Here is a 27,313-nt window from a genome sequence, read left to right on the forward strand (position 1 = left end):
AATGGTACAATCATAGTCTCTATGGGGAGGCAAAATTTGTGATTCCTTCTCAGAAAAAACTTTCCAAAAATCCTGAATAGGCACAGGTAATTCCCCTTTATCCACAGCAGCAATGCACCCGTTACAATGCTTGTCATAACACTTAGGGCTCCAGGACTTAATTTCATTGGTAGACCAATCCAGTACAGGATTGTGCAATTTTAACCAGGGTAACCCCAACACTACAGGAGAAGGCAAATTATTTAATACTACCAAATCCAAATTCTCTTGGTGAATACCATTAATAGTGAGGGGAAATTCACAGACCTTGTGAGTAACACTCTATAAGGGAGAGCCATCGTCAGAAACCACGGCAATAGGGGATGACAAAGGTTTGGGTTTTAATTTAAGTTTTTCCAAGAATCCCCCATCAATCACATTCAGAGTAGAACCACAATCCACAAATACCCGAAATTCAATTAACTCCTACTGAGCAGTGGTAGTAGCAGAAAGAAGTACACCCTTAGTATTTAAACAGGCTATACGGGCGTAACTGACCTTTTTTTTTTCTTTGTTCATACGAAGCACACAGTTCTTAATAAAATGGTCAGATCCACCGCAATAAAAGCCCAAACCTTCAGAAAATCTGCAGCCTTTTTCCTGAGAGCGGGGTGACATCGCCCCAATCTCCATCGGCTCTCCAATGTCAGTACAGACCCTCTCAAGACTCGGAGCTGACATAGCAGAGGATTTACTCTCATTAACCCTTGCACGCAGTCTCCTGTCCACCCGTATAGCTAATTACATTGCCTCCTGCAAGTTTCCAGGTGAAGGATAAGCAATCAGCAGATCCTTAACCCTTTCACCTAGCCCCGCAAGAAACAAACTTTTCAAAGCTGAATCGTTCCACTCCACCTGTGCAGACCACCAACGGAAGTGAGTACAATAATTTTCCACATTACCTGATCCCTGCCTCAAAAGTCTTAATTCGGACTCAGCAGGTGAGACACGATCAGGATCATCATACAACAACCCCAAAGCAGAAAAAAAACTATCCACTGATCTAAAGCACGGATCACTAGGTTGGAGAGAAAAGGCCCATCCCTGAGGTTCTTTGCGCAAAAGTGACATTATGAACCCTATGCGCTGTGATTCATCACCAGAGGATCCGGGTCTTAAACGAAAATACAATAAACAAGCATTTTTAAAGGAAAAAAAATCTTGTTGTTCACCAAAAAATAGATCAGGCAGACATACCTTTGGCTCTACAAAATGTGCTCCAGAACAGCTATTCACGTGTTGTTGGAGCTTGGCCACCTCCAGAGAGAGTCCCTGCAAGCGTTGAGCCAAATCCTGAACCGAGACCATGATGGAAACTGGAGGTCTTTCCTTAGAGAAATTTTTTTTTGGGCTGGACTTACTGTTATGATCTGCTACAAGCACTAAGGAAAGACAGGAGATCTGTCCCTACAATAGAACTAAGCTGGATCCCTACGATGTAATGGAGAACCTGATCCTGCGATCAGACCCGCTAAAGTCCTCGGCTAGTCTGAACGAAGACCTATAGATGTGAGGGAAGGATCCCTACAAGCACTAGGGACTGGGAGAAAGATGGACACCTCCTAGCAGAAATTGTAGCAGAAATAAGACACACAAACAACAAAGAACATAGAGGTCCGAAGACCCAGCAAAACTGACTGAGAAAGGCAACAGAGCACCAAGCTAGTTCAAGAGTAGAAATTAAAATGAAGTCCAGCAAGGCCAGGAGGGCGGAGCAGGATTAAATAGGCAAAAAAGGTCATGTGACCAGCAAACTAGAAAAAAACTAACAGGAGAGGATGAAATGCTGCAACAAATTAAAAAGGCAACAAAAACAAGTCATGGTCAAAGTGTTGGCTCCCTTGAAATTGTTTCAGAAAATGAAGTAATTCTCCCTGAACATTATTGCAATTACACATGTTTTGTTATACATATGTTTATTTCCTTTGTGTGTATTGTAACAACACAAAAAACAGAGAAAAAAAGGCAAATTGAACATAATTTCACACAAAATCAAAAATGGGCCGGACAAAATAGTTGACACCTTGCCAAAATTGTGGGTAAACAACTTTGGATCAAGCATGTGAAGCTCATTCAAACTCATCTCTGGCAAGTAACAGGTGTGGGCAACATGAAAATCACACCTGAAACCAGATAAAAGAGTTGATTCAATCTTTGCATTGTGAGCATGCATGTGCCACACTAAGCATGGAGGACAGAAAGAGAAGAGAACTGCCTGAGGACTTGAGAACCAAAATTGTTGAAAAATATCAACAATTTCAAGGTTACAAGTCCATCTCCAGAGATCTGGATGTTCCTTTGTCCATGGTGCAAAACATAATCAATACATTTAGAACCCATGGCACTGTAGCTAATCTCCCTGGATGTGGACAGCAGAAAAAAATTGACAAAATGTTGCAACACAGGATAGTCCAGATGGTAGATAAGCAGCCACAGTAAAGTTCCAAAGAAATTCAAGCTGTCTTGCATGCTCACGGTGCATCAGTGCCAGCGTGAAGTATCCATCAATATTTAAATTAAATGAAACACTGTGGCAGGAGAGCCAGGAGGACCCCACTGCCGACACAAAGGCATAAAAAAGATAAAACTTCAGATTGCCAAAATGTACATGAGTAAGCCAAAATCCTTCTGGGGAAGCGTCTTGTTGACAAATTAGACCAAGATAGAGCTTTTTTGTAAAGCACATCATTGTACTATTTACCGAAAACAGAATGAAGCTTAAAAAGAAAAGAACACAGTACCTACAGTCAAATATGGTGGAGTTTCAAAGATATTTGGAGTTGTTTTGCTGCCTCTGTCACTGGGTGCCTTGACTGTGTGCAAGACATCATGAACTCTGAAGATTACCAAAGGATTTTGTGTGGCAATGTAGTGTCTATTGTCAGAAAGCTGGGTATGCGTTCTAGGTCATGGGTCTTCCAGCATGACAATGACACCAAACATATTTCAAGAAGCACCCAGAAATGGGTAGAAACAAATTGTTAGAGAGTTCTGAAGTGACCAGCAATGAGTTCGGATCTAAATTCCATTGAACACCTGTGGAGAGATCGTAAAATTGCTATTTGGAGAAAAATATTAAAATTTGAGATTCCTCAGTGATTGATACCATCTTTTCAGTTAGCCATTAAAAGGTAACAAATTGCAAGCTTTCCAGATTACTCAGGTCTCTTCATCAAGCATAGTAGAACACAAATTCTGAAGAGTCACATATTTATACACAACAGGGCACAGGAATAATGCAATAGATACGACAAGTGGCGTGAAGCAGAACTATCAGTATGGGAGAGGGAGAAGCAGTTGTGGCCGTGAATATTGGAACAGTTCATAGATATGGAGTGTGAAAGTTTTATTGTCCTGTGATTGAGGCCTGGTCCATCATTGTGATGCCCCCAAATGGTCTGAGGAACACATCTCTTAGTTGATGTAGAAAGACATAAATCCATGCGACACATTAATTCCTGCTCTCTGTCTTAAGTTTGTACTTCCAAATTTTTCTGTCTCTCTGAGATTTGAAGTTACCTTTTAAAACAAGTAATTTCATGTCCATGATGCTTTGATCAGGGATAAAAATATGTTTGGCCACAGGTAGATATATTATTTTTTCTTTTATTGTGTGGCGATGATAATTCATCATTGTTCTAAGTTGTTGCCCTGTCTCCCCTACATAGAGATCCCCAGTTGGACATTTGGTACCTATAATTAATTACACTACATTAGATGTGATGTAGCTGAAAGTACCTGGGATCTTGTGGGATGTGAGTTGGGAATCTATCTTGTCCGTGGTCATTATAAATGACAGGTTTTACATTTTTTCTGGTTGCAAGGAAATGTTCCTGTAGCTGTTGGAGAGGACAGGGAGCTTCTGACAGTGATACTTTTTGTAATAGAGGTTGCAATTTCCGTGCAGCTCCCCGTAGCACCTCCAGATTTGGATTGTAGATGACTACTATAGGCACCCGGTTGCTTTCTTGTTTAGTTTTGAAATGTAGGAGATGATTTCTTGATATTCTGGTGGTTCTTGCAATCTGTTTTTCAATTGTTCTGGTATGGTAGCCCTCATTTAAAAAGTTCTTTCTGAGGCCACCAAGGTGTTTGTATCTATTCATAGGGTTGGAACCTATTTGATTGTATCTGATGGCTTGGCTGTAGACAATAGAGTTTTTTATGTTTTTTGGATGGAAACTGACCCATTTAAGGTATGTTAGACGGTTAATTGGCTTCTGGTACACGGATGTCTCTATTTAATTTTTCTTTAGCTTAATGAAGATGTTCAAAAAATTAATTTCAGTACAGGAGTAGTTGAGTGTTAAGTTGATGGTGGATGAAATTGATTAAAGGGTTCATGGAACGTCTTAAGCTGTTGCTCAGATTCCGTCCAGATGATTAAAATATCGTCAATGTAATGGAAGTAGGCAGGAGGCCTGATGAGTTAACACAAATAGGATATACAGATCCATTTGATCATTAGATGGGAGTACCCCAAACTAAATCAGTATCTCAATTGCACCCCCATGGTTAAATAAAGAATTATATTCTCAACATTAGATTGATTAGAAAATTAGAAATCTTTATAAAACACAGCAAACAGAAAAAGAAATAAAAACTTGCCCCTAAAAAATCCCTTAAAACCTGAAGGGCAGTGTGGGACAAGAATGACAGTATAACAGCACAATGTTATCAAACATAGATACATCCAGTCACATATGACCACCATTAGTCATTATTCCTTATATATAATTAGTACACAGTTTGTCACTAAACAGGTCTATGCACATATCAATCCTTGCTAATTTCCAAATCCAAAAAATTAATTTGAATAGTGACCTTGGCAGTCCAAATAGCTTATACCATATTAATTATTACAAACCATGTGCCATATTTGAAGTACCACACTGCCCAGTACCTCTACGCTCATTTCGCGTGTTGATTCATCGAGAACATGAGGACAAGAAGTAACTTTCAAGCTTGGCCATGAAAAGATTTGTGTACTGTGGAGCCATGTTACTTCCCATTGCTGTACCAATCTTCTGTAGATATATGTTGTTATCAAATTCAAAGTAATTGTGGGTGAGGATGAATTTTGTAAGTTTCACCACAAAGGTGAAACTATTCTCCCGGTCTCTTTGCTTTTCATCCCAGTACCTTTTCCTTCTACCACTGTTAGATTTCTGGGAAGTTATACTTGTTCCTTTTATTTTGGTTCTCATTAGCTTGTCTTCTTTGCTCTGTATGAATGTGTTTTAGTTTCTCACTCAGGGTTTTGGAATCTTAATTCACATTTTGCTTTCCACTTGTTGACAGTGGGTTGTGGCCTCCCTTCTGGTTCCTCAGGAAGTACGAGAAACTCCTCAACGGCCTATTAGGGAGTTAGCGAGGTGGTGTTATTAGTTGTGCAGCTAGGGCCTTTCGAGTCTGTACAGAGACCAGTTGGGTTTAGCTGCGGCATTCTCCCCTGTGTGGGTTCTGTGGGGGTTATCAAGATGCACTTTCTGGCTAAAACATTTCCCACATTTTGAACATGAAAAAGGCTTCTCCCCTGTGTGACTTCTCTGATGTGCATTAAGAGTTGATTTCCGTGTAAAATATTTCCCACATTCTGAACATGAAAAAGGCTTCTCCCCTGTATGAGTACTCTGATGTGCATTAAGATGTGATTTCTGTACAAAACATTTCCCACATTCTGAACATGAAAAAGGCTTCTCCCTTGTGTGAGTTCTCTGATGTGTATTAAGATGTGATTTCTGAACAAAACATTTCCCACAATCTGAACATGAATAAGGCTTCTCCTCTGTGTGGATTCTCTGGTGATTAACACAATCTGATTTCTGGTTAAAACATTTTCCACATTCTGAACATGAAAAAGGCTTCTCCCCAGTGTGAATTCTTTGATGTTTGATAAGATTTGATTTCTTTGCAAAACATTTCCCACATGTTGAACACGAAAATGGCTTCTCCCCTGTATGAGTTCTCTGATGTGCTATAAGATTTGTTTTCTCTGTAAAACCTTTCCCACATTCTGAACATGAAAAAGGTTTCTCCCCTGTGTGGATTCTCTGGTGACTGAGAAGAGATATATTCTTCACAAAACATTTTCCACATTCTGAACATGAAAATGCCTTCTCCCCTGTGTGAATTCTCTGGTGACTAACAAGATCTGATTTCTGGTTAAAACATCTACCACATTTGGAACAAGAAAATCTATTTTTCGCTGTGTGAATGTTTTGAGGTTTTAGAAAAGACATTTCGAGGGGAAAACTACTTCCATATTCTGAACTTAAAAATGGCTTCTTTGCTTTAAGAGCAATTCGTTTTTTAATACTTATTTTGTGACTTTGATATTCCTTAGTAGTCGGTAATGAATCAGAAGACAGGACATGTTTAAAAGGATCAGATGACAGATCTTTGCTGTGAAGGGATGATTGTATATCTGGAGTAATGGCATTCACTTCAATTGTATCCTGTGCGATCTCAAAATCATCTGATTTGAAAATTGAAGATGTCAGCTGTCCCTCTGATCTCCTGGTACAGTCATCTGTCAAAAATAAAATCAATTAATTTTTTGTTAATAAAATATCCTTGACTTTTATATTTTTGAACATTTCTACTTAAACTGTTCATAAAAATGTCAAGTTATGTGAAAAAAATAAAATTATTCATTAGTGTTGAGCAAGCTTGCTCGTTTATTCCTTTAAACGTGCACATTTGGGTGCTCACCGAGTAGTTTCGGTGTGCTCGGCATCTATGTTTGAGTCACTGCGGCTGCATGTGTCGGGCTGTTAGGCAATCCCTGCATGGGTCACAGCTTTCTAACAGCCGCGACACATGCAGCTGGCCAATTAAGCAACAGTATCACTGTGCTTGATTAACCAGCAAACTCGCCTGACCTCTATCCCATAGAGAATCTATGGGGTATTGTCAAGAGGAAGATGAGAGACACCAGAACCAACAATGCAGACGAGCTAAAGGCTGCTATCAAAGCAACCTGGACTTCTATAACACCTCAGCAGAGCCACAGGCTGATCGCCTCCATTCAACGCATCATTGATGCAGTAATTAATGCAAAAGGAGCCCCGACCAAGTATTGTGTACATTTACTGAACATACATTTCAGTAGGCCAACATTTCGGATTTTAAAATTATTTTTTAAGCTGTTGTTATAAAGTATTCTAATTTACTGAGATAATGACTTTTGTGTTTTCATTGGCTGTAATCCATGATCACCAACATTAACAGAAATAAACACTTAAAATAGATCACTCTGTGTGTAATGACTCTATATAATATATGAGTTTCACTTTTTGTATTGAAGAACTGAAATAAATTAACTTTTTGATGATATTCTAATTTTGTAAGATGCACCTGTGTATGTATGTATGTATATATGTATATATATATATATATATAAAAAAAAAAATATATATATATATATGTAATATACTTATTATTATTTTGTGTTTTTTTTTTTTTTTTTTTTAATATTTAAAAAATGTTTTCACTTTTTTTTACTTTGTCCCACTATGGGACTATCACTTTTTGCAGTCTGATCACTTATAAAACATAGCAATGCAGGAGCATTACCATTCTTTACAAACTCAGCACTGCACTGACAGAAAAACTTGCTCTGACATGGTATAACAAGTTTGGTAGCTCTGGTGACTCATGACGACATCGGTTCACCATTGGCAACGATCGGAAAGCGCAGGGGCGCCGATCGGAGGGCAGAGGGGGCTCCCTCCCCCTGCCTTCTAAATGTTGCGATGGATATCAATCGCATCATTTAGGAGGTTAAAGTGCTGGGAGCGGTGCACAGAGTGTCGGGTGTCAGCTGTCAAGTCAGCTAACACCCGGTGGCGATCGCACGTGTGTATAGCTCCTGTGCATGCTAAATCGCCCGGACGTATCCATACGTACTTACCGACCTGGACGTATGAATACTTCTAAGGTCGTGAAGGGACTCACAACCAATAGGGTGATCAAAGTACTAGTGGAATCAAAACAAGCTCACCGTAGGATAGAGTACTTATGTAGAGATAATTAAAACTTAAATTTTACTAAGTATTAATAAAGATATAAACAACCATGTAGAATAAAACATCAATTAAAAACAATATACACAGTTTGCAGAATTATTAGGCAAATGAGTATTTTGATCACATGATACTTTTTATACATGTTGTCCTACTCCAAGCTGCATAGACTTGAGAGCCAACTACCAATTAAGTAAATCTGGTGATCTGCATCTCTGTAATGAGGAGGGGTGTTGACTAATGACATTAACACCCTATATAAGGTGTGCTTAATTATTAGGCAACTTCTTTTCCTTTGGCAAAATAGGTCAGAAGAGTGATTTGACGGGCTCTGAAAAGTCCAAAATTGTAAGATGTCTTGCAGAGGGATGCAGCAGTCTTGAAATTTCCAAACTTTTGAAGCGTGATCACCGAACAATCAAGCGTTTCATGGCAAATATCCAACGGGGTCGCAAGAAGCGTGTTGGCCAAAAAAGGCACAAAATAACTGCCCATGAATTGAGGAAAATCAAGCGTGAAGCTGCCAAGATGCCATTCGCCACCAGTTTTGCCATATTTCAGAGCTGCAACGTTACTGGAGTATCAAAAAGCACAAGGTGGGCGATACTCAGGGACATGGCCAAGGTAAGGAAGGCTGAAAAACGACCACCTTTGAACAAGAAACATAAGATAAAACGTCAAGAATGGGCCAAGAAATATCTTAAGACTGATTTTTCAAAGGTTTTATGGACTGATGAAATGAGAGTGACTCTTGATGGGCCAGATGGATGGGCCAGAGGCTGGATCAGTAAAGGGCAGAGAGCTCCACTCCGACTCAGACGCCAGCAAGGTAGAGGTGGGGTACTGGTATGGGCTTGTATCATCAAAAGATGAACTTGTGGGACCTTTTCGGGTTGAGGATGGAGTGAAGCTCAACTCCCAGACCTACTGCCAGTTTCTGGAAGACAACTTCTTCAAGCAGTGGTACAGGAAGAAGTCGGTATCGTTCAAGAAAAACATGATTTTCATGCAGGACAATGCTCCATCACATGCATCCAACTACTCCACAGCGTGGCTGGCCAGTAAAGGTCTAAAAGAAGAAAAAATAATGACATGGTCCCCTTGATCACCTGGTCTGAACCACATAGAGAACCTGTGGTCCATCATAAAATGTGAGATCTACAGGGAGGGAAAACAGTACACCTCTCAGAACAGTGTCTGGGAGGCTGTGGTGGCTGCTGCACGCAATGTTGATCAAACAGATCAAGCAACTGACAGAATCTATGGCTAGAAGGCTGTTGAGTGTCATCATAAAGAAAGGTGGCTATATTGATCACTAATTTTTTGGTTTTTGTTTTTGTATGTCAGAAATGTTTATTTCTAAATTTTGTGCACTGATATTGGTTCACCTTGTGAAAATAAACAAGTGAGATGGGATTATATTTGGTTTTTATTAAGTTGCCTAATAATTCTGCACAGTAATAGTTACCTGCACAAACAGATATCCTCCTAAGATAGCCAAATCAAAAAAAACCCACTCCAACTTCCAAAAATATTAAGCTTGGATATTTATGAGTCTTTTGGGTTGATTGAGAACATAATTGTTGATCAATAATAAAAATAATCCTCTAAAATACAACTTGCCTAATAATTCTGCACACAGTGTATAGGGGCCTTGTCATTTCCCTATTCAGTTTCTCAAACTTACTCCTTCCTGACCAGTGGAGTTTGGCACTCTATTCCTGCGCAGTGGCGCCCCCACACCTCGACAGCTCTCCCTACTTTCCCTATAGAGCCCTAAATTAAGGGAGAAGGTAAAACTAAAAGGATCAGTAGGAAAAAAAAAGATTTTTCTCTAACAGACTATAGCTGTAATGTGACTATTAGTCTTAAGGTAGATACATCACGTAATCATTTATAGCCATTATATGCTCATGAAACATACTATGAATTAGGTACAGACCCTTATTATTGCCTAAGGCCAATTCTTAATCTTAAAAGACTTACGTAGATTAGCTGAAGAAAGTGTAGATCGAATAAAAATCTCATTCTATTATAGGCAAGCAGTCATACTTCATCTGGTTCATATAGAGCTTAAACCCCATGAACTAGAAAAAAAAAAGTTCATAGAGCTCGTACCACATGAAAAAAGTTCATAACCAAAAATGTTCTATATTCAATGCTCAACGCTATCAATAGTTACATCTTCCAGCAATAAATAGAACTATTTCAGGTGCATGTAGAATTCATGATTTATAAATAAAGTGCTCTTTGCCATATCTATTTTAAAGCTCAGATACAATGCGCTTTGTCATGTGTACTTCAAAAAACAGATAAAGTGCTCTTAGCCACATATCCTTACAAAACGCAACGCGTTTCCTCTTCTAAAGAAAGTTAATCAGGAGACATGAATGAAAAGGATTTTTAATACGTAGATAGTCAAATGTCAGAACAAGAGAGAGAAGGTAGATTCATCGAACAAGATATCAGGGTTCTAGGAAGCCAACAGCATCATTACCCTCCACTTTCTCTTACAGGCCCATCATAATATTTTTCTTCAAGAGATTTTCTAACTTGTCAGCACATTCTACATACACTGTCATTTGGCTTTGTAGTTTACAGATCTGGGCAGGTAAGGGTCAGCACCATCTAATCCCAGGAGGTAGGTGGAGCCTCCAGGTTGTAAGGTCTATAGAAAAAGGGATCTTATTGTCCAAAGTCATTTGAACAGTTTTGGGTGGAAGAGAATGTTGTGGTCTAGATGCAAAATGGTGATCACACAATTGTAATATTGCCGGACTACACCACTGATAAAGCAGCCACAGCCGGTGACGGAGAAGAATCTGTGACTTCTCTGCATTTAGTGGATACTACTCACCTGGGTAGTCATATGTAGGAATCTCCTCTTTACACCACTTATCACCCCTCACATATGCCTCCGTAGTATTAATATGGGTCAGATCTTCACCCTGAAACAAATATTTTAAAAGTCACAGATAGATGGAGAAGTCACATCTATGATCAGCTCTAATCCTGCCATCTCCACTGATCTCATCACACAAGTATAAAACATATAATACTGGTGGATAAAGCAAGACTGAGCACAAGACCTTCACAGCCGTCTACACATCATAGGGGAGATCTCATGACACCTTCTCTCCATCTACCTGTTGACCCTGAGGAATATTGGGATCTTCTTGTTTACAGTCTTGTGGAAGAAGAGGATGGGAACATCTCTCTGGTGTTGTCCTCTTACTGGATTGAACTGGAGGAAACACATACAGGGACTGAATTCATTCTTTACATACAGATAATTATAGGCCATGTGTATTTAGTCCTGTCTATTACCTGGTGATGTGAGGGGTTGGGGAACCTCAATCATGACGTCCTTGTACAGATCTTTGTGTCCTTCTAAATACTCCCACTCCTCCATGGAGAAATAGACGGAGACATCCTGACACCTTATAGGAACCTGACACATACAATAATACAGTCATCCCCCTATCCCTTCATAGCATTACTGTATAATGTCCCAGCAGTGTCACCTCTCCAGTCAGCAGCTCAATCATCTTGTAGGTGAGTTCTAGGATCTTCTGGTCATTGATGTCCTCATGTATCAGGAGGTGAGGTGGAGGCCCCGTGATTGGGCTCAGGGGTCTTCCCCATCCCTCAGACAGAGGGTCCTGAGAGCACTCACTAGAGGTCTTCTTCACTACTGTGTAATCCTGGTTATGGAGAGACACGTTAATAAATCTCACTACAGACATTTCCAGAGTCCTCACCTCTCCAGTTCTGTCCATCTGTTATTCCCATAGATAAGAATGATGTAATGTGACGTCATCAGAATCTCTCACCTCTCCAGTAAGCCGGAATAGAATCTCTAGGGTGAGGTGTAATATCCTCTCCGTCATCTCATCCCTGTCCATATCCATCCTTGATGTGTAAATCAGAAAAATTTGGTTATCTAGAAGATCTTCACTGAGAGGATCTGATATTGTAGGGACCTGAATGAGAAGTAGATAAGCTGATGTAACATCATAAAAATCCTGTGTAATAATACAATTACTGGAGACAATAAGGGGAAACATATGAGATTTATTGTTTTACAGTATTTAGTTTTCTTCTACTAATAAAACCTATATATTTTAGACCACAGACAACAAGCAGTTTCTACCTCGGAGTCTAGAAGAGACGACCGCAGCAGATTCACAATCACAACGCAGTAAACTTCTACAGAGACGAGTTCTGGATTTACTCTCTGGAATCACTTCCTCCCAAAGGGTTAAACGACATCTGTAACTTCAGGGTCTTTCTATGAAGCTTCTTCTCGGAACTTTACTCCTCTGTTTTCTGCTGTATTTATATTACTCTCCGGAATCAGGAATGTATTAAGTCCTATAGAAACTGCTGAGAAATAATCATCTCTAATTCTGTGTTTCCAGGATTCTTCTTGTGGGAATCGGCTGCAATATCCCCTGTGCAATATATATCTAGTATTAATGCTCCAGTAATGGGGGATCTCCACATACCTCCACCTGCAGAGCCGCCACCACATATATGGCTGCTCTGTGCGCACAGGACCTGTGATGAGGTCACAGGAGGGGAGGAGTCAGGGGTCACATGATCAGGGGCCTCAGTGGATGCAGGACTCTGGTTGTGGCTAAATCCAAGTCAGCTAAAGGACCAGGTCCTTCTGTCTACTGGGATTTAGCTTTCTCACACAGTCGGCTATTTCTCTATGAGAACGCCAAGTCCCAGTCGGCTTAAGGACCAGGGTCCCTGTGAGTGTTTTAATACTAGAACTAGTGGGCTAATGGACTAGGTCCTGAGTTTTGTCTCACTACAGAGAGGAATAGATCAGAGTTGCTGCACTGAGGTTCAAGATTTCTGGACACAGAATAAGGACATCCTCCATACAGCAACTCCATTGTAGCTGTCTCACTACAGAGATGACTAGATCGGAGTTGCTGTACTGAGGTTCATGATTTCTGGGCACACAGTACTGTCTATCATTGCTCATTCAGACATCCATACACATCTTGGAATGCAATGCACGTCCTGGCCGTGGGGGCTCGACCCAAGCATGAGGCTTCATATATTTCTAGGAGGCTGTGACGCTCTGGGCGGCAGAGCCTTGTCAAGTCCATGCATTGCATTCTGAGATCAGACCGAGGTGAATGGACGTCTGAATGAGCCCTTATACAGATTACACTAAGGCTTCCATATACATAAAGCTAAAGTCGGCAGGATCAGCCAACAATCTGACGTGTATTGGGGCTTCCCGCCTCTTCCTTGATAATTGAGGTCAGGGGAGAAAAGGATCTGGGTGTTGGAAGAATTCCAGTAGTTGATCATCTTGTTCTCTCTGAAGATAAGCCGCCACCAGAGGAGTTTGACACCTGCTCTCTAATAGAGAGCACAAGAACGTTTGGGTAAGCACTCCTGTATGATAGTCATGAGAGAGCTTTCAACCATAGGATTGTAGGGATTGGGTGTTTATGGGCCTTAAAGGGTTTGTATAGTGAAAACAAGTTATCACCGATCCTAGAGACAGGTGATAACTTGCTGATCAGTGAGTGTATGACTCACACTGCTTGGAAAAATGGGAAATTTTTATCCCTGTTACAGAATTAGGCCTCTTTCACATGTCCGGATATTTGCAGTACTGGAGATATCAGTGTCCGTGATATGTGTGGCAACCATGTACCGCATCAGTATCACACGTACCGGTGCGTGGGAATCAGAGTAGTTAGTGCTGTTCCCAAGCGGCGGGTGCTGAACGCTGCCCTCATCATTGTCTCCTGCTTGCGCTGCTATCAGCACTAGCAAGGGACAATGATGAGAGTAGTATTCCGCTTCCGCTGTGTCCTGGCGTAAAAATAAGAATAAAATAAAAAAGTTCTTATACTCACCTGCCAAAGATGTCCCCCACTGTAATCCAGCTGACCGCTCACGATGGGGAGAATGACTCGCTGAGCTCACCAAGTGGTGCCCTGTCACTCCAGAGCCCAGCGCAGGCCCGAGGCTCACTTGCTGCAGCGAGTCATTCTCCCTGGCTCCTCGTTGTGAGCGGACAGAGTGGGACACTTAGGACAGGTGAGTATAAGGATTTTTTTATTTTATTCTTATTTTTACACTTGCTGGACAGAGCGGGGGCTGAATACTACCCTCAACATTGTCCCTTGTTAGCCCTGATTGCAGCGCAAGCAGGGGACAATGATAAGGGCAGCGTTCAGCACCCGGGAACAGCGCTAACTGTACCGCAGAATCTCAGGCTCCAGTACGTGTCACACGGAAGTTATCCATGTGTCATCACTGTGCAGGACGTTTTGAGGGCAGTGTTTTGGCTATTGACAGACGGTCTGAGGAAAAACACTGACATGTGCACAAACCGATTCATTAAAATGGGTCTACGTGTGTCAGTGTCTCCAGTACGTGTGGAAACAAACACCACACATACTGGAAACATAGACGCGCCTTAAGAAGTAGGACCAATGCTATGTGGCTGCCAGAAAAAAAACAGCATCGCTTGAGAGCCCCTTAGGGTGGTAATGGAGGTCAGACTGAGCATGTGCACTGCTGCTCAATTCTACATGAGATAAAAGTGCTGCATTGTGCCAGATAGGACGGGCGATAGGGGGTTATCCGGTGAAAACAAGTTCTCTATACTCATGCTTGTAAGAGGCGCACTTTTACCGCTCTGTAAAATAAGTAATGTGACCTCTGCCATAGCCTGTCCTATGGAGCAGCGGCAGCACCAGCAGTCAGATGCTCAGTGAAAAGCAACTTTACGAAAATGCCTCTTTATAAACAAAAAAAATGTGTCAAAAAATGTTTTGCCCCATATATGACCTGGACAGCTAATCAGACTGTATGGGCCACATGGAAAGCCAAGTCACATAAGCGAGTGTGAGGGCTTATTTTTTGCGTGCTGAGCTGACAAAAGAAACTGTCAGTGAGATCTGAATGATTTAGTGCAGTTCTACATGTGAGGACTTTGCTGCTGATCGTTTCCCGAACAAATCGCAATGTGTGAACACGCCCTGATACAGATCCACCTGCAGTTTCTCTTCACTAATATCACACCAAGGTTTATAATTCTATAAATGAAAATTCGGCCCATAGTTCTCAAATATTTTTATTAAAACACATAGAATTATTTATAACAAAAAGGAGACAGATATAAATATATTTATACATACAAATGTAGAGCAATCAACTTTACAGATCAATAAGTAGAATTCAGCCACGCTGGACATTAGGGCCAAGGAATACAAAAACCTTTCGTACCCGAGTCCCCAGCGCTTTACACTGTGTGCAGAATTATTAGGCAAGTTGTATTTTAGAGGATTATTTTTATTATTGATCAACAACTATGTTCTCAATCAACCGAAAAGACTCATAAATATCCGAGCTTAATATTTTTGGAAGTTGGAGTGTTTTTTCTTTAGATTTGACTATCTTAGGAGGATATCTGTTTGTGCAGGTAACTATTACTGTGCAGAATTATTAGGCAACTTAATAAAAAAACAAATATAATCCCATCTCACTTGTTTATTTTCACCAGGTAAACCAATATCAGTGCACAAAATTTAGAAATAAACATTTCTGACATGCAAAAACAAAACCCCAAAAAATTAGTGCTCAATATAGCCACTTTTCTTTATGATGACACTCAACAGCTTCCATCCATAGATTCTGTCAGTTGCTTGATCTGTTTTCGATCAACATTGCATGCAGCAGCCACCACAGCCTCCCAGACACTGTTCCGAGAGGTGTACTGTTTTCCCTCCCTGTAGATCTCACATTTTATGATGAACCACAGGTTCTATATGGGGTTCAGATCAGGTGAACAAGGGCGCCATGTCATTATTTTTTCTTCTTTTAGACCTTTACTGGCCAGCCACGGGGTGGAGTAGTTGGATGCATGTGATGGAGCATTGTCCTGCATGAAAATCATGTTTTTCTTGAACGATACCGACTTGTTCCTGTACCACTGCTTGAAGAAGCTGTCTTCCAGAAAATGGCAGTAGGTCTGGGAGTTGAGCTTCACTCCATCCTCAACCCGAAAAGGTCCCACAAGTTCATCTTTGATACCAGCCCATACCAGTAACCCACCTCCACCTTGTTGGCGTCTGAGTCGGAGTGGAGCTCTCTGCCCTTTATTGATCCAGCCTCTAGCCCATCCATCTGGCCCATTAAGAGTCACGCTCATTTCATCAGTCCATAAAACCTTTGAAAAATCAGTCTTAAGATATTTCTTGACGTTTTATCTTTTGTTTCTTGTTCAAAGGTGGTCGTTTTTCAGCCTTTCTTACCTTGGCCATGTCCCTGAGTATCGCCCACCTTGTGCTTTTTGATACTCCAGTAACGTTGCAACTCTGAAATATGGCAAAACTGGTGGCGAATGGCATCTTGATGCTTGATTTTCCTCAATTCATGGGCAGTTATTTTGCACCTTTTTTTGGCCAACACGCTTCTTGCGACCCTGTTGGCTATTTGCCATGAAACGCTTGATTGTTCGGTGATCACGCTTCAAAAGTTTGGAAATTTCAAGACTGCTGCATCCCTCTGCAAGACATCTCACAATTTTTGACTTTTCAGAGCCCGTCAAATCTCTCTTCTGACCCATTTTGCCAAAGGAAAGGAAGTTGCCTAATAATTAAGCACACCTTATATAGGATGTTGATGTCATTAGTCAACACCCCTCCTCATTACAGATATGCACATCACCAGATTTACTTAATTGGTAGTTGGCTCTCAAGCCTATGCAGCTTGGAGTAGGACAACATGTATAAAAAGTATCAAAGTGATCAAAGTACGCATTTGCCTAATAATTCTGCATGCGGTGTAGTTGTAAAAATTGTTGAAAAAGGTGATTTCTGTATTTACCATAAAATTCCTTTCTGGTTGAATACATTAGCGGACACGAGCATAAGTATACGCCCAGCCACTAGAGGGCATTCCATCTTGTAACCCCGAGATATACAGTACAGACCAAAAGTTTGGACACACCTCATTTAAAGATTTTTCTGTATTTTCATGACTATGAAAATTGTACATTCACACTGAAGGCATCAAAACTATGAATTAACACATGTGGAATTATATACTTAACAAAAAAGTGTGAAACAACTGAAAATATGTCTTATAGTCTAGGTTCTTCAAAGTAGCCACCTTTTACTTTGATGACTGCTTTGCACACTCTTGGCATTCTCTTGATGAGCTTCAAGAGGTAGTCACTGGAAATGGTCTTGCAACAATCTTGAAGGAGTTCCCAGAGATGCTTAGTACTTATTGGCCCTTTTGCCTTCACTCTGCGGTCGAGCTCACCCCAAACCATCTCAATTGGGTTCAGGTCTGGTGACTGTGGAGGCCAGGTCATCTGGCATAGCACCCCATCACTCTCCTTCTTGGTCAAATAGCCCTTACACAGCCTGGAGGTGTGTCTGGGGTCATTGTCCTGTTGAAAAATAAATGATGGTCCAACTAAACGCAAACCAGATGGAATAGCATGCCGCTGCAAGATGCTGTGGTAGCCATGCTGGTTCAGTATGCCTTCAATTTTGAATAAATCCCCAACAGTGTCACCAGCAAAGCACCCCCGCACTATCACACCTCCTCCTCCATGCTTCACGGTGGGAACCACGCATGTAGAGGCCATCCGTTCACCTTTTCTGCGTCGCACAAAGACACGGTGGTTGGAACCAAAGATCTCAAATTTGGACTCATCAGACCAAAGCACAGATTTCCACTGGTCTAATGTCCATTCCTTGTGTTCTTTAGCCAAAACAAGTCTCTTCTGCTTGTTGCCTGTCCTTAGCAGTGGTTTCCTAGCAGCTATTTTATCATGAAGGCCTGCTGCACAGTCTCCTCTTAACAGTTGTTGAAGAGATGTATCTGCTGCTAGAACTCTGTGTGGCATTGACCTGGTCTCTAATCTGAGCTGCTGTTAACCTGCGATTTCTGAGGCTAGTTACTCAGATAAACTTATCCTCAGAAGCAGAGGTGACTCTTGGTCTTCCTTTCCTGGGGCGGTCCTCATGTGAGCCAGTTTCTTTGTAGCGCTTGATGGTTTTTGCAACTGCACTTGGGGACACATTCAAAGTTTGCCCAATTTTTCGCACTGACTGACCTTCATTTCTTAAAGTAATGATGGCCACTCGTTTTTCTTTACTTAGCTGCTTTTTTTCTTACCATAATACAAATTCTAACAGTCTATTCAGTAGGACTATCAGCTGTGTATCCAGCAGACTTCTGCACAACACAACTGATGGTCCCAACCCTATTTATAAGGCAAGAAATCCCACTTATTAAACCTGACAGGGTACACCTGTGAAGTGAAAACCATTTCCGGTGACTACCTCTAGAAGCTCATCAAGAGAATGCCAAGAGTGTGCGAAGCAGTCATCAAAGCAAAAGGTGTCCAAACTTTTGATCTGTACTGTACCAGGGTCAGGGAGGTGGTGTCCATATGAGCCATCCAGATCTCCCTGAGGGAGCGATGTCCCCCCCAAGCTGAAATGACCACAGGAGACGGCCTGTGGGGCTCCCTGCAAGATGATGGCAAAAAATGAATAGGCCCAAGAGGCCATAAATTGATAATCAGAGGAGCTGTGAAACCACGCGATGTCCCCTAAATGGCAATGACAATGGGGGGCGACATACACGTGTGCAGAATTATTAGGCAAGTTGTATTTTAGAGGATTGTTTTTATTATTGATCAACAACTATGTTCTCAATCAACCCAAAAGACTCATAAATATCCAAGCTTAATATTTTTGGAAGTTGGAGTGGGTTTTTTTTGATTTGGCTATCTTAGGAGGATATGTTTGTGCAGGTAACTATTACTGTGCAGAATTATTAGGCAACTTAATAAAAACCAAATATAATCCCATCTCACTTGTTTATTTTCACCAGGTAAACCAATATCAGTGCACAAAATTTAAAAATAAACATTTCTGACATGCAAAAACAAAAAAAATTAGTGATGAATATAGCCACCTTTCTTTATGATGACACTCAACAGCCTTCCATCCATAGATTCTGTCAGTTGCTTGATCTGTTTTCGATCAACATTGCGTGCAGCAGCCACCACAGCCTCCCAGACACTGTTCCGAGAGGTGTACTGTTTTCCCTCCCTGTAGATCTCACATTTTATGATGGGCCACAGGTTCTCTATGGGGTTCAGATCAGGTGAACAAGGGGACCATGTCATTATTTTTTCTTCTTTTAGACCTTTACTGGCCAGCCACGCTGTGGAGTAGTTGGATGCATGTGATGGAGCATTGTCCTGCATGAAAATCATGTTTTTCTTGAACGATACCGACTTCTTCCTGTACCACTACTTGAAGAAGTTGTCTTCCAGAAACTGGCAGTAGGTCTGGGAGTTGAGCTTCACTCCATCCTCAACCCGAAAAGGTCCCACAAGTTCATCTTTGATGATACCAGCCCATACCAGTACCCCACCTCCACCTTGCTGGCGTCTGAGTTGGAGTGGAGCTCTCTGCCCTTTATTGGTCCAGCCTCTGGCCCACCCATCTAGCCCATCAAGAGTCACTCTCAATTCATCAGTCCATAAAACCTTTGAAAAATCAATCTTAGGATATTTATTGTCCTATTCTTGACATTTTATCATATGTTTCTTATTCAAAGGTGGTCGTTTTTCAGCCTTCCTTACCTTTGCCATGTCCCTGAGTATCGCACACCTTGTGCTTTTTGATACTCCAGTAACGTTGCAGCTCTGAAATATGGCAAAACTGGTGGCGAATGGTATCTTGGCAGCTTCACGCTTGATTTTCCTCAATTCATGGGAAGTTATTTTGCGCCTTTTTTGGCCAACACGCTTCTTGCGACCCTATTGTCTATTTGCCATGAAACGCTTGATTGTTCTGTGATCACGCTTCAAAAGTTTGGAAATTTCAAGACTGCTGCATCCCCCTGCAAGACATCTTAGAATTTTGGACTTTTCAGAGCCCGTCAAATCTCTCTTCTGACCCATTTTGCCAAAGGAAAGGAAGTTGCCTAATAATTAAGCACACCTTATATAGGGTGTTGATGTCATTAGTCAACACCCCTTCTCATTACAGAGATGCACATCACCAGATTTACTTAATTGGTAGTTGGTTCTCAAGCCTATGCAGCTTGGAGTAGGACAACATGTATAAAAAATATCATGTGATCAAAATACTCATTTGCCTAATAATTCTGCACGTGGTGTATGCAGGGAAAAAGGGGAGAAGGGAAGGAAGGGGACGACGAGGGGGGAGCGGGAAGGAAGGGGACGACGCGGGAGGAGGGGGAAGGAAGGGGACGACGCAAGGGGGAAGGAAGGAAGGGGATGATGCGGGGGGAGGGGGCGACACAGGGGGGAAGGAAGGGGACGACGCATGTGTCCAAACTTTTGGTCTGTACTGTACCAGGGTCAGGGAGGTGGTGTCCATATGAGCCATCCATATCTCCCTGAGGGAGCGATGTCCCCCCAAGCTGAAATGACCACAGGAGACGGCCTGTGGGGCTCCCTGCAAGATGATGGCAAAAAATGAATAGGCCCAAGAGGCCGCATATTGATAACCAGAGGAGCTGTGAAACCACGCGGTGTCCCCTAAATGGCAATGATAAAGGGGGGAGGGGCGACATATGCAGGCAAAAAGGGGAGAGGAAGTGACAGACACGTGGAGGGGGAAGGAAGGGGACGCCACGGGGAGGGGGAAGGAAGGGGAGGCCACGGGGAGGGGGAAGGAAGGGGACGACACGGGGAGGGGGAAGGAAGGGGACGACACGGGCAGGGGGAAGGAAGGGGACGACACGGGCAGGGGGAAGGAAGGGGACGACACGGGGGGAAGGAAGAGGACGACACAGGGGGGAAGGAAGGGGACGACACGGGGGGGAGGAAGGGGACGACAGACACAGGGAGGGAGGAAGGAAGGGGACGACAGACACGGGGGGGAGGAAGGAAGGGGACGACAGACACGGGGGGGAAGGAAGGGGACGACACGGGGGGGAGGAATGAAGGGGACGACACGGGGGGGAGGAAGGAAGGGGACGACACGGGGGGAGGGGGAGAGAAGACACAGGACCCCAAGCACACAGCCCCACGCAAGTAACAGCACCTCCTCCTTTCCAATGCACACCCCCAGCACGAAGTCCCATGCAAGTTACAGCACACCCTCCTTTCCAATGCACACCAAGACGCAGCAAGATTCAAGTAGCAGGACCACCTTTCTCCCCATGTAGACCCCCAGCCTTATGCAAGTAACAGCCCCCCTCCTTCCCCATGCAGATCCCCATTCAAGTAACAGCACCCCCTCTTTCCCCATGCAAGTAATAGGACCCCCTCCTTCCCCATGTAGACCCCCAGCCTCATGCAAGTAACAGCACCCCCCTCCTTCCTCACGCAGACCCCTAGCATGCAGCCCCATGAAAGTAACTGGACCCCCTCCTTCCCTACGCAGACCCCCATGCAAGTAACAGCACCCCCTCCTTCCCCACACAGACCCCCAACACGCAGCCCCATGCAAGTAACATCACCCTTTCTTTCCAATGCAGACCCCCAGCACGCAGCCCAATGCGAGTAACAGGGGTCCCTTCTTCCCCACGCAGACCCCCATGCAAGTAACAGCACCCCTTCTTTCCAATGCAGACCCCCAGCATGCAGCCCCATGCAAGTTACTGGACCCCCTCCTTCCTACGTAGACCCCCATGCAAGTAACAGCACCCCCTCCTTCCCCACGGAGACCCCCAACACACAGCCCCATGCAAGTAACAGCACCCCTTCTTTCCAATGCAGACCCCCAGAACGCAGCCCCATGCAAGTAACAGGGCTCCCTCCTTCCCCGCACAGACTCCCAGCACACAGCCCTATGCAAGTAACATCCCCCTTCGTCCTTCTTCCACAGGCAGCCCCATGCAAGTAACAGCAACCCCTCCTTCCTCACACCTACAAAATCCCCCTGTGCAGCCCTCATTCAGGAACATCCACTTATCAGCGCCTCCAAAACCCCTCAGCTCCTCTGTGTAATCACCACAGCCAAAGCAGCAGCAGAAAGCATCTTCCACTATCAGGCTGTGTGCCCACGTAGCGTTTTTCAACCGTTTATGCTGCGGAATTTCTGCAGCGGAAACGCTTGTGAAACGCTAGGTAATCCGCACCCCATGGTCCCCAAGGGGATTCCGCATGTTCTATGCACATGCTGCGGATTTTTCCGCTGCGTACAAAAATCCGCAGCATGTCATTTAATTTTGTGGAAGCGTAGCGGAATGGCCGCCATTGACTTGCATTGAGACGCATAGAAACCGCGACTGTACATTTCTACAAGCGGCTTCTATGTGTCTCTATGTGCGGATGGTACCCAGTTCTGGAGGAGAGGAGACTCTCATCCAGACCTGGGTACCATTGTACCTGTAAAAAAAAGAATAAAATAATAAATAAAGTTTATATTCACCTGTCCGGCGTCTTCTCTCTGAATGCCGGCAGCGCTTGAGGACCTGCGGTGACGTCACAGTCATGTGACCACAGGCCCTTCACCGCTCTGTCTCGCGATATGCCGGCAGCCGGGAACCAGACAGGAAGCAGCGCTGCAGCCACGCCGGGGCATCGGGGGTGAGTATAGCTTTATTTGTTTTAGTTTTTACGGTTCACACTGTATAAATCCATGCTGTTTGCATGGATTTATATAGTGTGACCTAGTTGTCAAGCACTTTCCAAGTGATGCTATCGCCTGGAAAGTGCTTGTCAATCTGCATGCGGAAACGCATGTGAATCCGCATGTATTCTGCAGGAAAAACGCATGCACAATCTGCATGCGTTTTTTTCTGCCAGGCAGATGCAGAAATCCTGCAGAAATTTTCTGCTTCATTTCTGCATCGTGGGCACATAGCCTCAGGTTTGCAATGGAAAATGAGGCCCCACCCCTTCCAGTGACATCATCAAATAGCATGGTCACATGGGCATGACGTCAGCAGAGGTCCTTTAGCTGACTTGGATTTAGTCTCTACTGTGGAGGTATGTGGAGATCCCCCATTACTGGGCGCAGGGGGCATTAACCCCTTCAGCACGGAGACTCTTTTGGGGTCTTGTGTTGCCCCTTTATAAGAATCATAAGGTTTTTGTTCTGTTTCCTGTAATAGATACATACGACCCAACTATGGAGACAGGAAGGGAGGAAACGTATTGTTCTCATAGTACAGGACCCCTTTACTGGCCCCACAGTGTAATGCCCCATTATGCCCCTTATGCAGGATGTATGATGCCCCCCACAGTGTAATGCCCCCATTATGCCCCTTATGCAGGATGTATGATGCCCCCACAGTGTAATGCCCCCATTATGCCCCTTATGCAGGATGTATGATGCCCCCCCACACAGTGTAATGCCCCCATTATGCCCCTTATGCAGGATGTATGATGCCCCCCACACAGTGTAATGCCCCCATTATGCCCCTTATGCAGGATGTATGATGCCCCCCACACAGTGTAATGCCCCCATTATGCCCCTTATACAGTATGTATGATGCCCCCACACAGTGTAATGCCCCCATTATGCCCCTTATGCAGTATGTATGATGCCCCACACAGTGTAATGCCCCCATTATGCCCTTATGCAGTATGTATGATGCCCCCACACAGTGTAATGCCCCTTATGCAGGATGTATGGTGCCCCCACACAGTGTAATGCCCCCATTATGCCCCTTATGCAGTATGTATGATGCCCCCACAGTGTAATGCCCCCATTATGCCCCTTATGCAGTATGTATGATGCCCCCACACACTGTAATGCCCCCATTATGCCCCTTATGCAGGATGTATGATGCCCCCATTATGCCCCTTATGCAGGATGTATGATGCCCCCACACACTGTAATGCCCCCATTATGCCCCTTATGCAGGATGTATGATGCCCCCACACACTGTAATGCCCCCATTATGCCCCTTATGCAGGATGTATGATGCCCCCATTATGCCCCTTATGCAGGATGTATGATGCCCCCACACACTGTAATGCCCCCATTATGCCCCTTATGCAGGATGTATGATGCCCCCACACACTGTAATGCCCCCATTATGCCCCTTATGCAGGATGTATGATGCCCCCACACAGTGTAATGCCCCCATTATGCCCCTTATGCAGTATGTATGATGCCCCCCACACAGTATAATGCCCCCATTATGCCCCTTATGCAGTATATATGATGCCCCCACACAGTGTAATGCCCCCATTATGCCCCTTATGCAGGTCCCCCCCCCACAGTGTAATGCCCCCATTATACCCCTAATGCAGGATGTATGATGCCCCCCACAGTGTAATGCCCCCATTATGCCCCTTATGCAGGATGTATGATGCCCCCACACAGTGTAATGTCCCCATTATGCCCCTTATGCAGGATGTATGATGCCCCCACACACTGTAATGCCCCCATTATGCCCCTTATGCAGGATGTATGATGCCCCCATTATGCCCCTTATGCAGGATGTATGATGCCCCCACACACTGTAATGCCCCCATTATGCCCCTTATGCAGGATGTATGATGCCCCCATTATGCCCCTTATGCAGGATGTATGATGCCCCCACACACTGTAATGCCCCCATTATGCCCCTTATGCAGGATGTATGATGCCCCCACACACTGTAATGCCCGCATTATGCACCTTATGCAGGATGTATGATGCCCCCACACAGTGTAATGCCCCCATTATGCCCCTTATGCAGGATGTATGATGTCCCCACACAGTGTAATGCCCCCATTATGCCCCTTATGCAGGATGTATGATGCCCCCACACAGTGTAATGCCCCCATTATGCCCCTTATGCAGTATGTATGATGCCCCCCACACAGTATAATGCCCCCATTATGCCCCTTATGCAGTATATATGATGCCCCCACACAGTGTAATGCCCCCATTATGCCCATTATGCAGGTCCCCCCCCCCACAGTGTAATGCCCCCATTATACCCCTAATGCAGGATGTATGATGCCCCCCACAGTGTAATGCCCCCATTATGCCCCTTATGCAGGATGTATGATGCCCCCACACAGTGTAATGTCCCCATTATGCCCCTTATGCAGGATGTATGATGCCCCCACACACTGTAATGCCCCCATTATGCCCCTTATGCAGGATGTATGATGCCCCCACACAGTGTAATGTCCCCATTATGCCCCTTATGCAGGATGTATGATGCCCCCACACAGTGTAATGCCCCCATTATGCCCCTTATGCAGGATGTATGATGCCCCCACACAGTGTAATGCCCCCATTATGCCCCTTATGCAGTATGTATGATGCCCCCCACACAGTGTAATGCCCCCATTATGCCCCTTATGCAGTATATATGATGCCCCCACACAGTGTAATGCCCCCATTATGCCCCTTATGCAGTATATATGATGCCCCCACACAGTGTAATGCCCCCATTATGCCCCTTATGCAGGTCCCCCCCCCACAGTGTAATGCCCCCATTATACCCCTAATGCAGGATGTATGATGCCCCCCACAGTGTAATGCCCCCATTATGCCCCTTATGCAGGATGTATGATGCCCCCACACAGTGTAATGCCCCCATTATGCCCCTTATGCAGGATTTATGATGCCCCCCACAGTGTAATGCCCCATTATGCCCCTTATGCAGTATGTGTAATGCCCCCATTATGCCCCTTATGCAGTATGTATGATGCCCCCATTATGCCCCTTATGCAGGATGTATGATACCCCCACACAGTGTAATGCCCCCATTATGCCCTTTATGCAGTATATATGATGCCCCCCACAGTGTAATGCCCCCATTATGCCCCTTATGCAGTATTGATGATGCCCCCCACACAGTGTAATGCCCCATTATGCCTCTTATGCAGTATATATGATGCCCCCATACAGTGTAATGCCCCCATTATGCCCCTTATGCAGTACGCATGATGCCCCCATTATGCCCCTTATGCAGTATGTATGATGCCCCCACACAGTGTAATACTCCCATTATGCCCCTTATGCAGTATATCTGATGCACCCATACAGTGTAATGCCCCATTATGCCCCTTATGCAGTATGTGTAATGCCCCTAGTATGCCCCTTATGCAGTATGTATGATGCCCCCATTATGCCCCTTATGCAGTATATATGATGCCCCCCACAGTGTAATGCCCCCATTATGCCCTTTATGCAGTATATATGATGCCCCCCACAGTGTAATGCTCCCATTATGCCCCTTATGCAGGATATATGATGCCACCACACAGTGTAATGCCCCTTATGCTGTATGTTTGATGCCCCAATTATGCCCCTTATGCAGTATATATGATGCCCCCATACAGTGTAATGCCCCCATTATGCCCTTATGCAGTATGTATGATGCCCCCACACAGTGTAATGCTCCCATTATGTCCCTTATACAGGATGTATGATGCCCTCACACAGTGTAATGCCCCCATTATGCCCCTTATGCAGTATGTATGATGCCCCCACACAGTGTAATGCCCCCATTATGCCCCTTATGCAGTATGTATGATGCCCCCACACAGTGTAATGCCCCCATTATGCCCCTTATGCAGTATGTATGATGCCCCCACACAGTGTAATGCCCCCATTATGCCCCTTATGCAGGATGTATAATGCCCCCACACAGTGTAGTGCCCCCATTATGCCCCTTATACAGTATGTATGATGCCCCCACACAGTGTAATGCCCCCATTATGCCCCTTATGCAGGATGTATGATGCCCCCACACAATGTAATGCCCCCATTATGCCCCTTATACAGTATGTATGATGCCCCCACACAGTGTAATGCCCCCATTATGCCCCTTATGCAGTGTGTATGATGCCCCCACACAGTGTAATGCCCCCATTATGCCCCTTATGCAGTATGTATGATGCCCCCCACACAGTGTAATGCCCCCATTATGCCCCTTATGCAGTATGTATGATGCCCCCACACAGTGTAATGCCCCCATTATGCCCCTTATGCAGGATGTATGATGCCCCCACACAGTGTAGTGCCCCCATTATGCCCCTTATGCAGGATGTATGGTGCCCCCACACAGTGTAATGCCCCCATTATGCCCCTTATGCAGTATGTATGATGCCCCCACAGTGTAATGCCCCCATTATGCCCCTTATGCAGTATGTATGATGCCCCCACACACTGTAATGCCCCCATTATGCCCCTTATGCAGGATGTATGATGCCCCCATTATGCCCCTTATGCAGGATGTATGATGCCCCCACACACTGTAATGCCCCCATTATGCCCCTTATGCAGGATGTATGATGCCCC

The 27,313-nt window shown here is 44.1% G+C and overlaps 2 protein-coding genes across 3 annotated transcripts in view; one reads left to right on the top strand and one right to left on the bottom strand.

The window, feature by feature from the left end:
- Positions 1-1,914: 1,914 nt before the first annotated feature.
- On the bottom strand, positions 1,915-12,627 carry LOC141270541 (uncharacterized). Its single transcript, XM_073680599.1, has 7 exons — positions 12,220-12,627; positions 11,900-12,049; positions 11,591-11,770; positions 11,394-11,517; positions 11,213-11,310; positions 10,924-11,014; positions 1,915-6,571 (listed from the first exon to the last, which is right to left on the bottom strand). The coding sequence occupies exons 2-7, from the start codon at positions 11,975-11,977 to the stop codon at positions 5,436-5,438; spliced, it is 1,707 nt and encodes a 568-aa protein (XP_073536700.1). The 5' UTR covers positions 11,978-12,049; positions 12,220-12,627; the 3' UTR covers positions 1,915-5,435.
- A 9,941-nt stretch (positions 12,628-22,568) lies between these two features.
- The window catches only part of LOC141270516 (uncharacterized), a 59,345-nt gene continuing 54,600 nt past the window's right edge, over positions 22,569-27,313 (top strand). Inside the window, exon 1 of one of the 2 annotated variants that reach the window (XM_073680541.1) lies at positions 22,569-22,647. The gene's annotated coding sequence lies outside the window, so the exon portion shown is untranslated. Of the gene's footprint in view, positions 22,648-22,978; positions 23,050-27,313 lie in introns of those variants that run through there. The other variant, XM_073680540.1, reaches the window with a different exon arrangement.

Source organism: Phyllobates terribilis, unplaced genomic scaffold (assembly GCF_046119375.1).
Source record: "Phyllobates terribilis strain yellow unplaced genomic scaffold, ASM4611937v1 Scaffold_5__5_contigs__length_657084704, whole genome shotgun sequence".
Classification (NCBI taxonomy): domain Eukaryota; kingdom Metazoa; phylum Chordata; class Amphibia; order Anura; family Dendrobatidae; genus Phyllobates; species Phyllobates terribilis.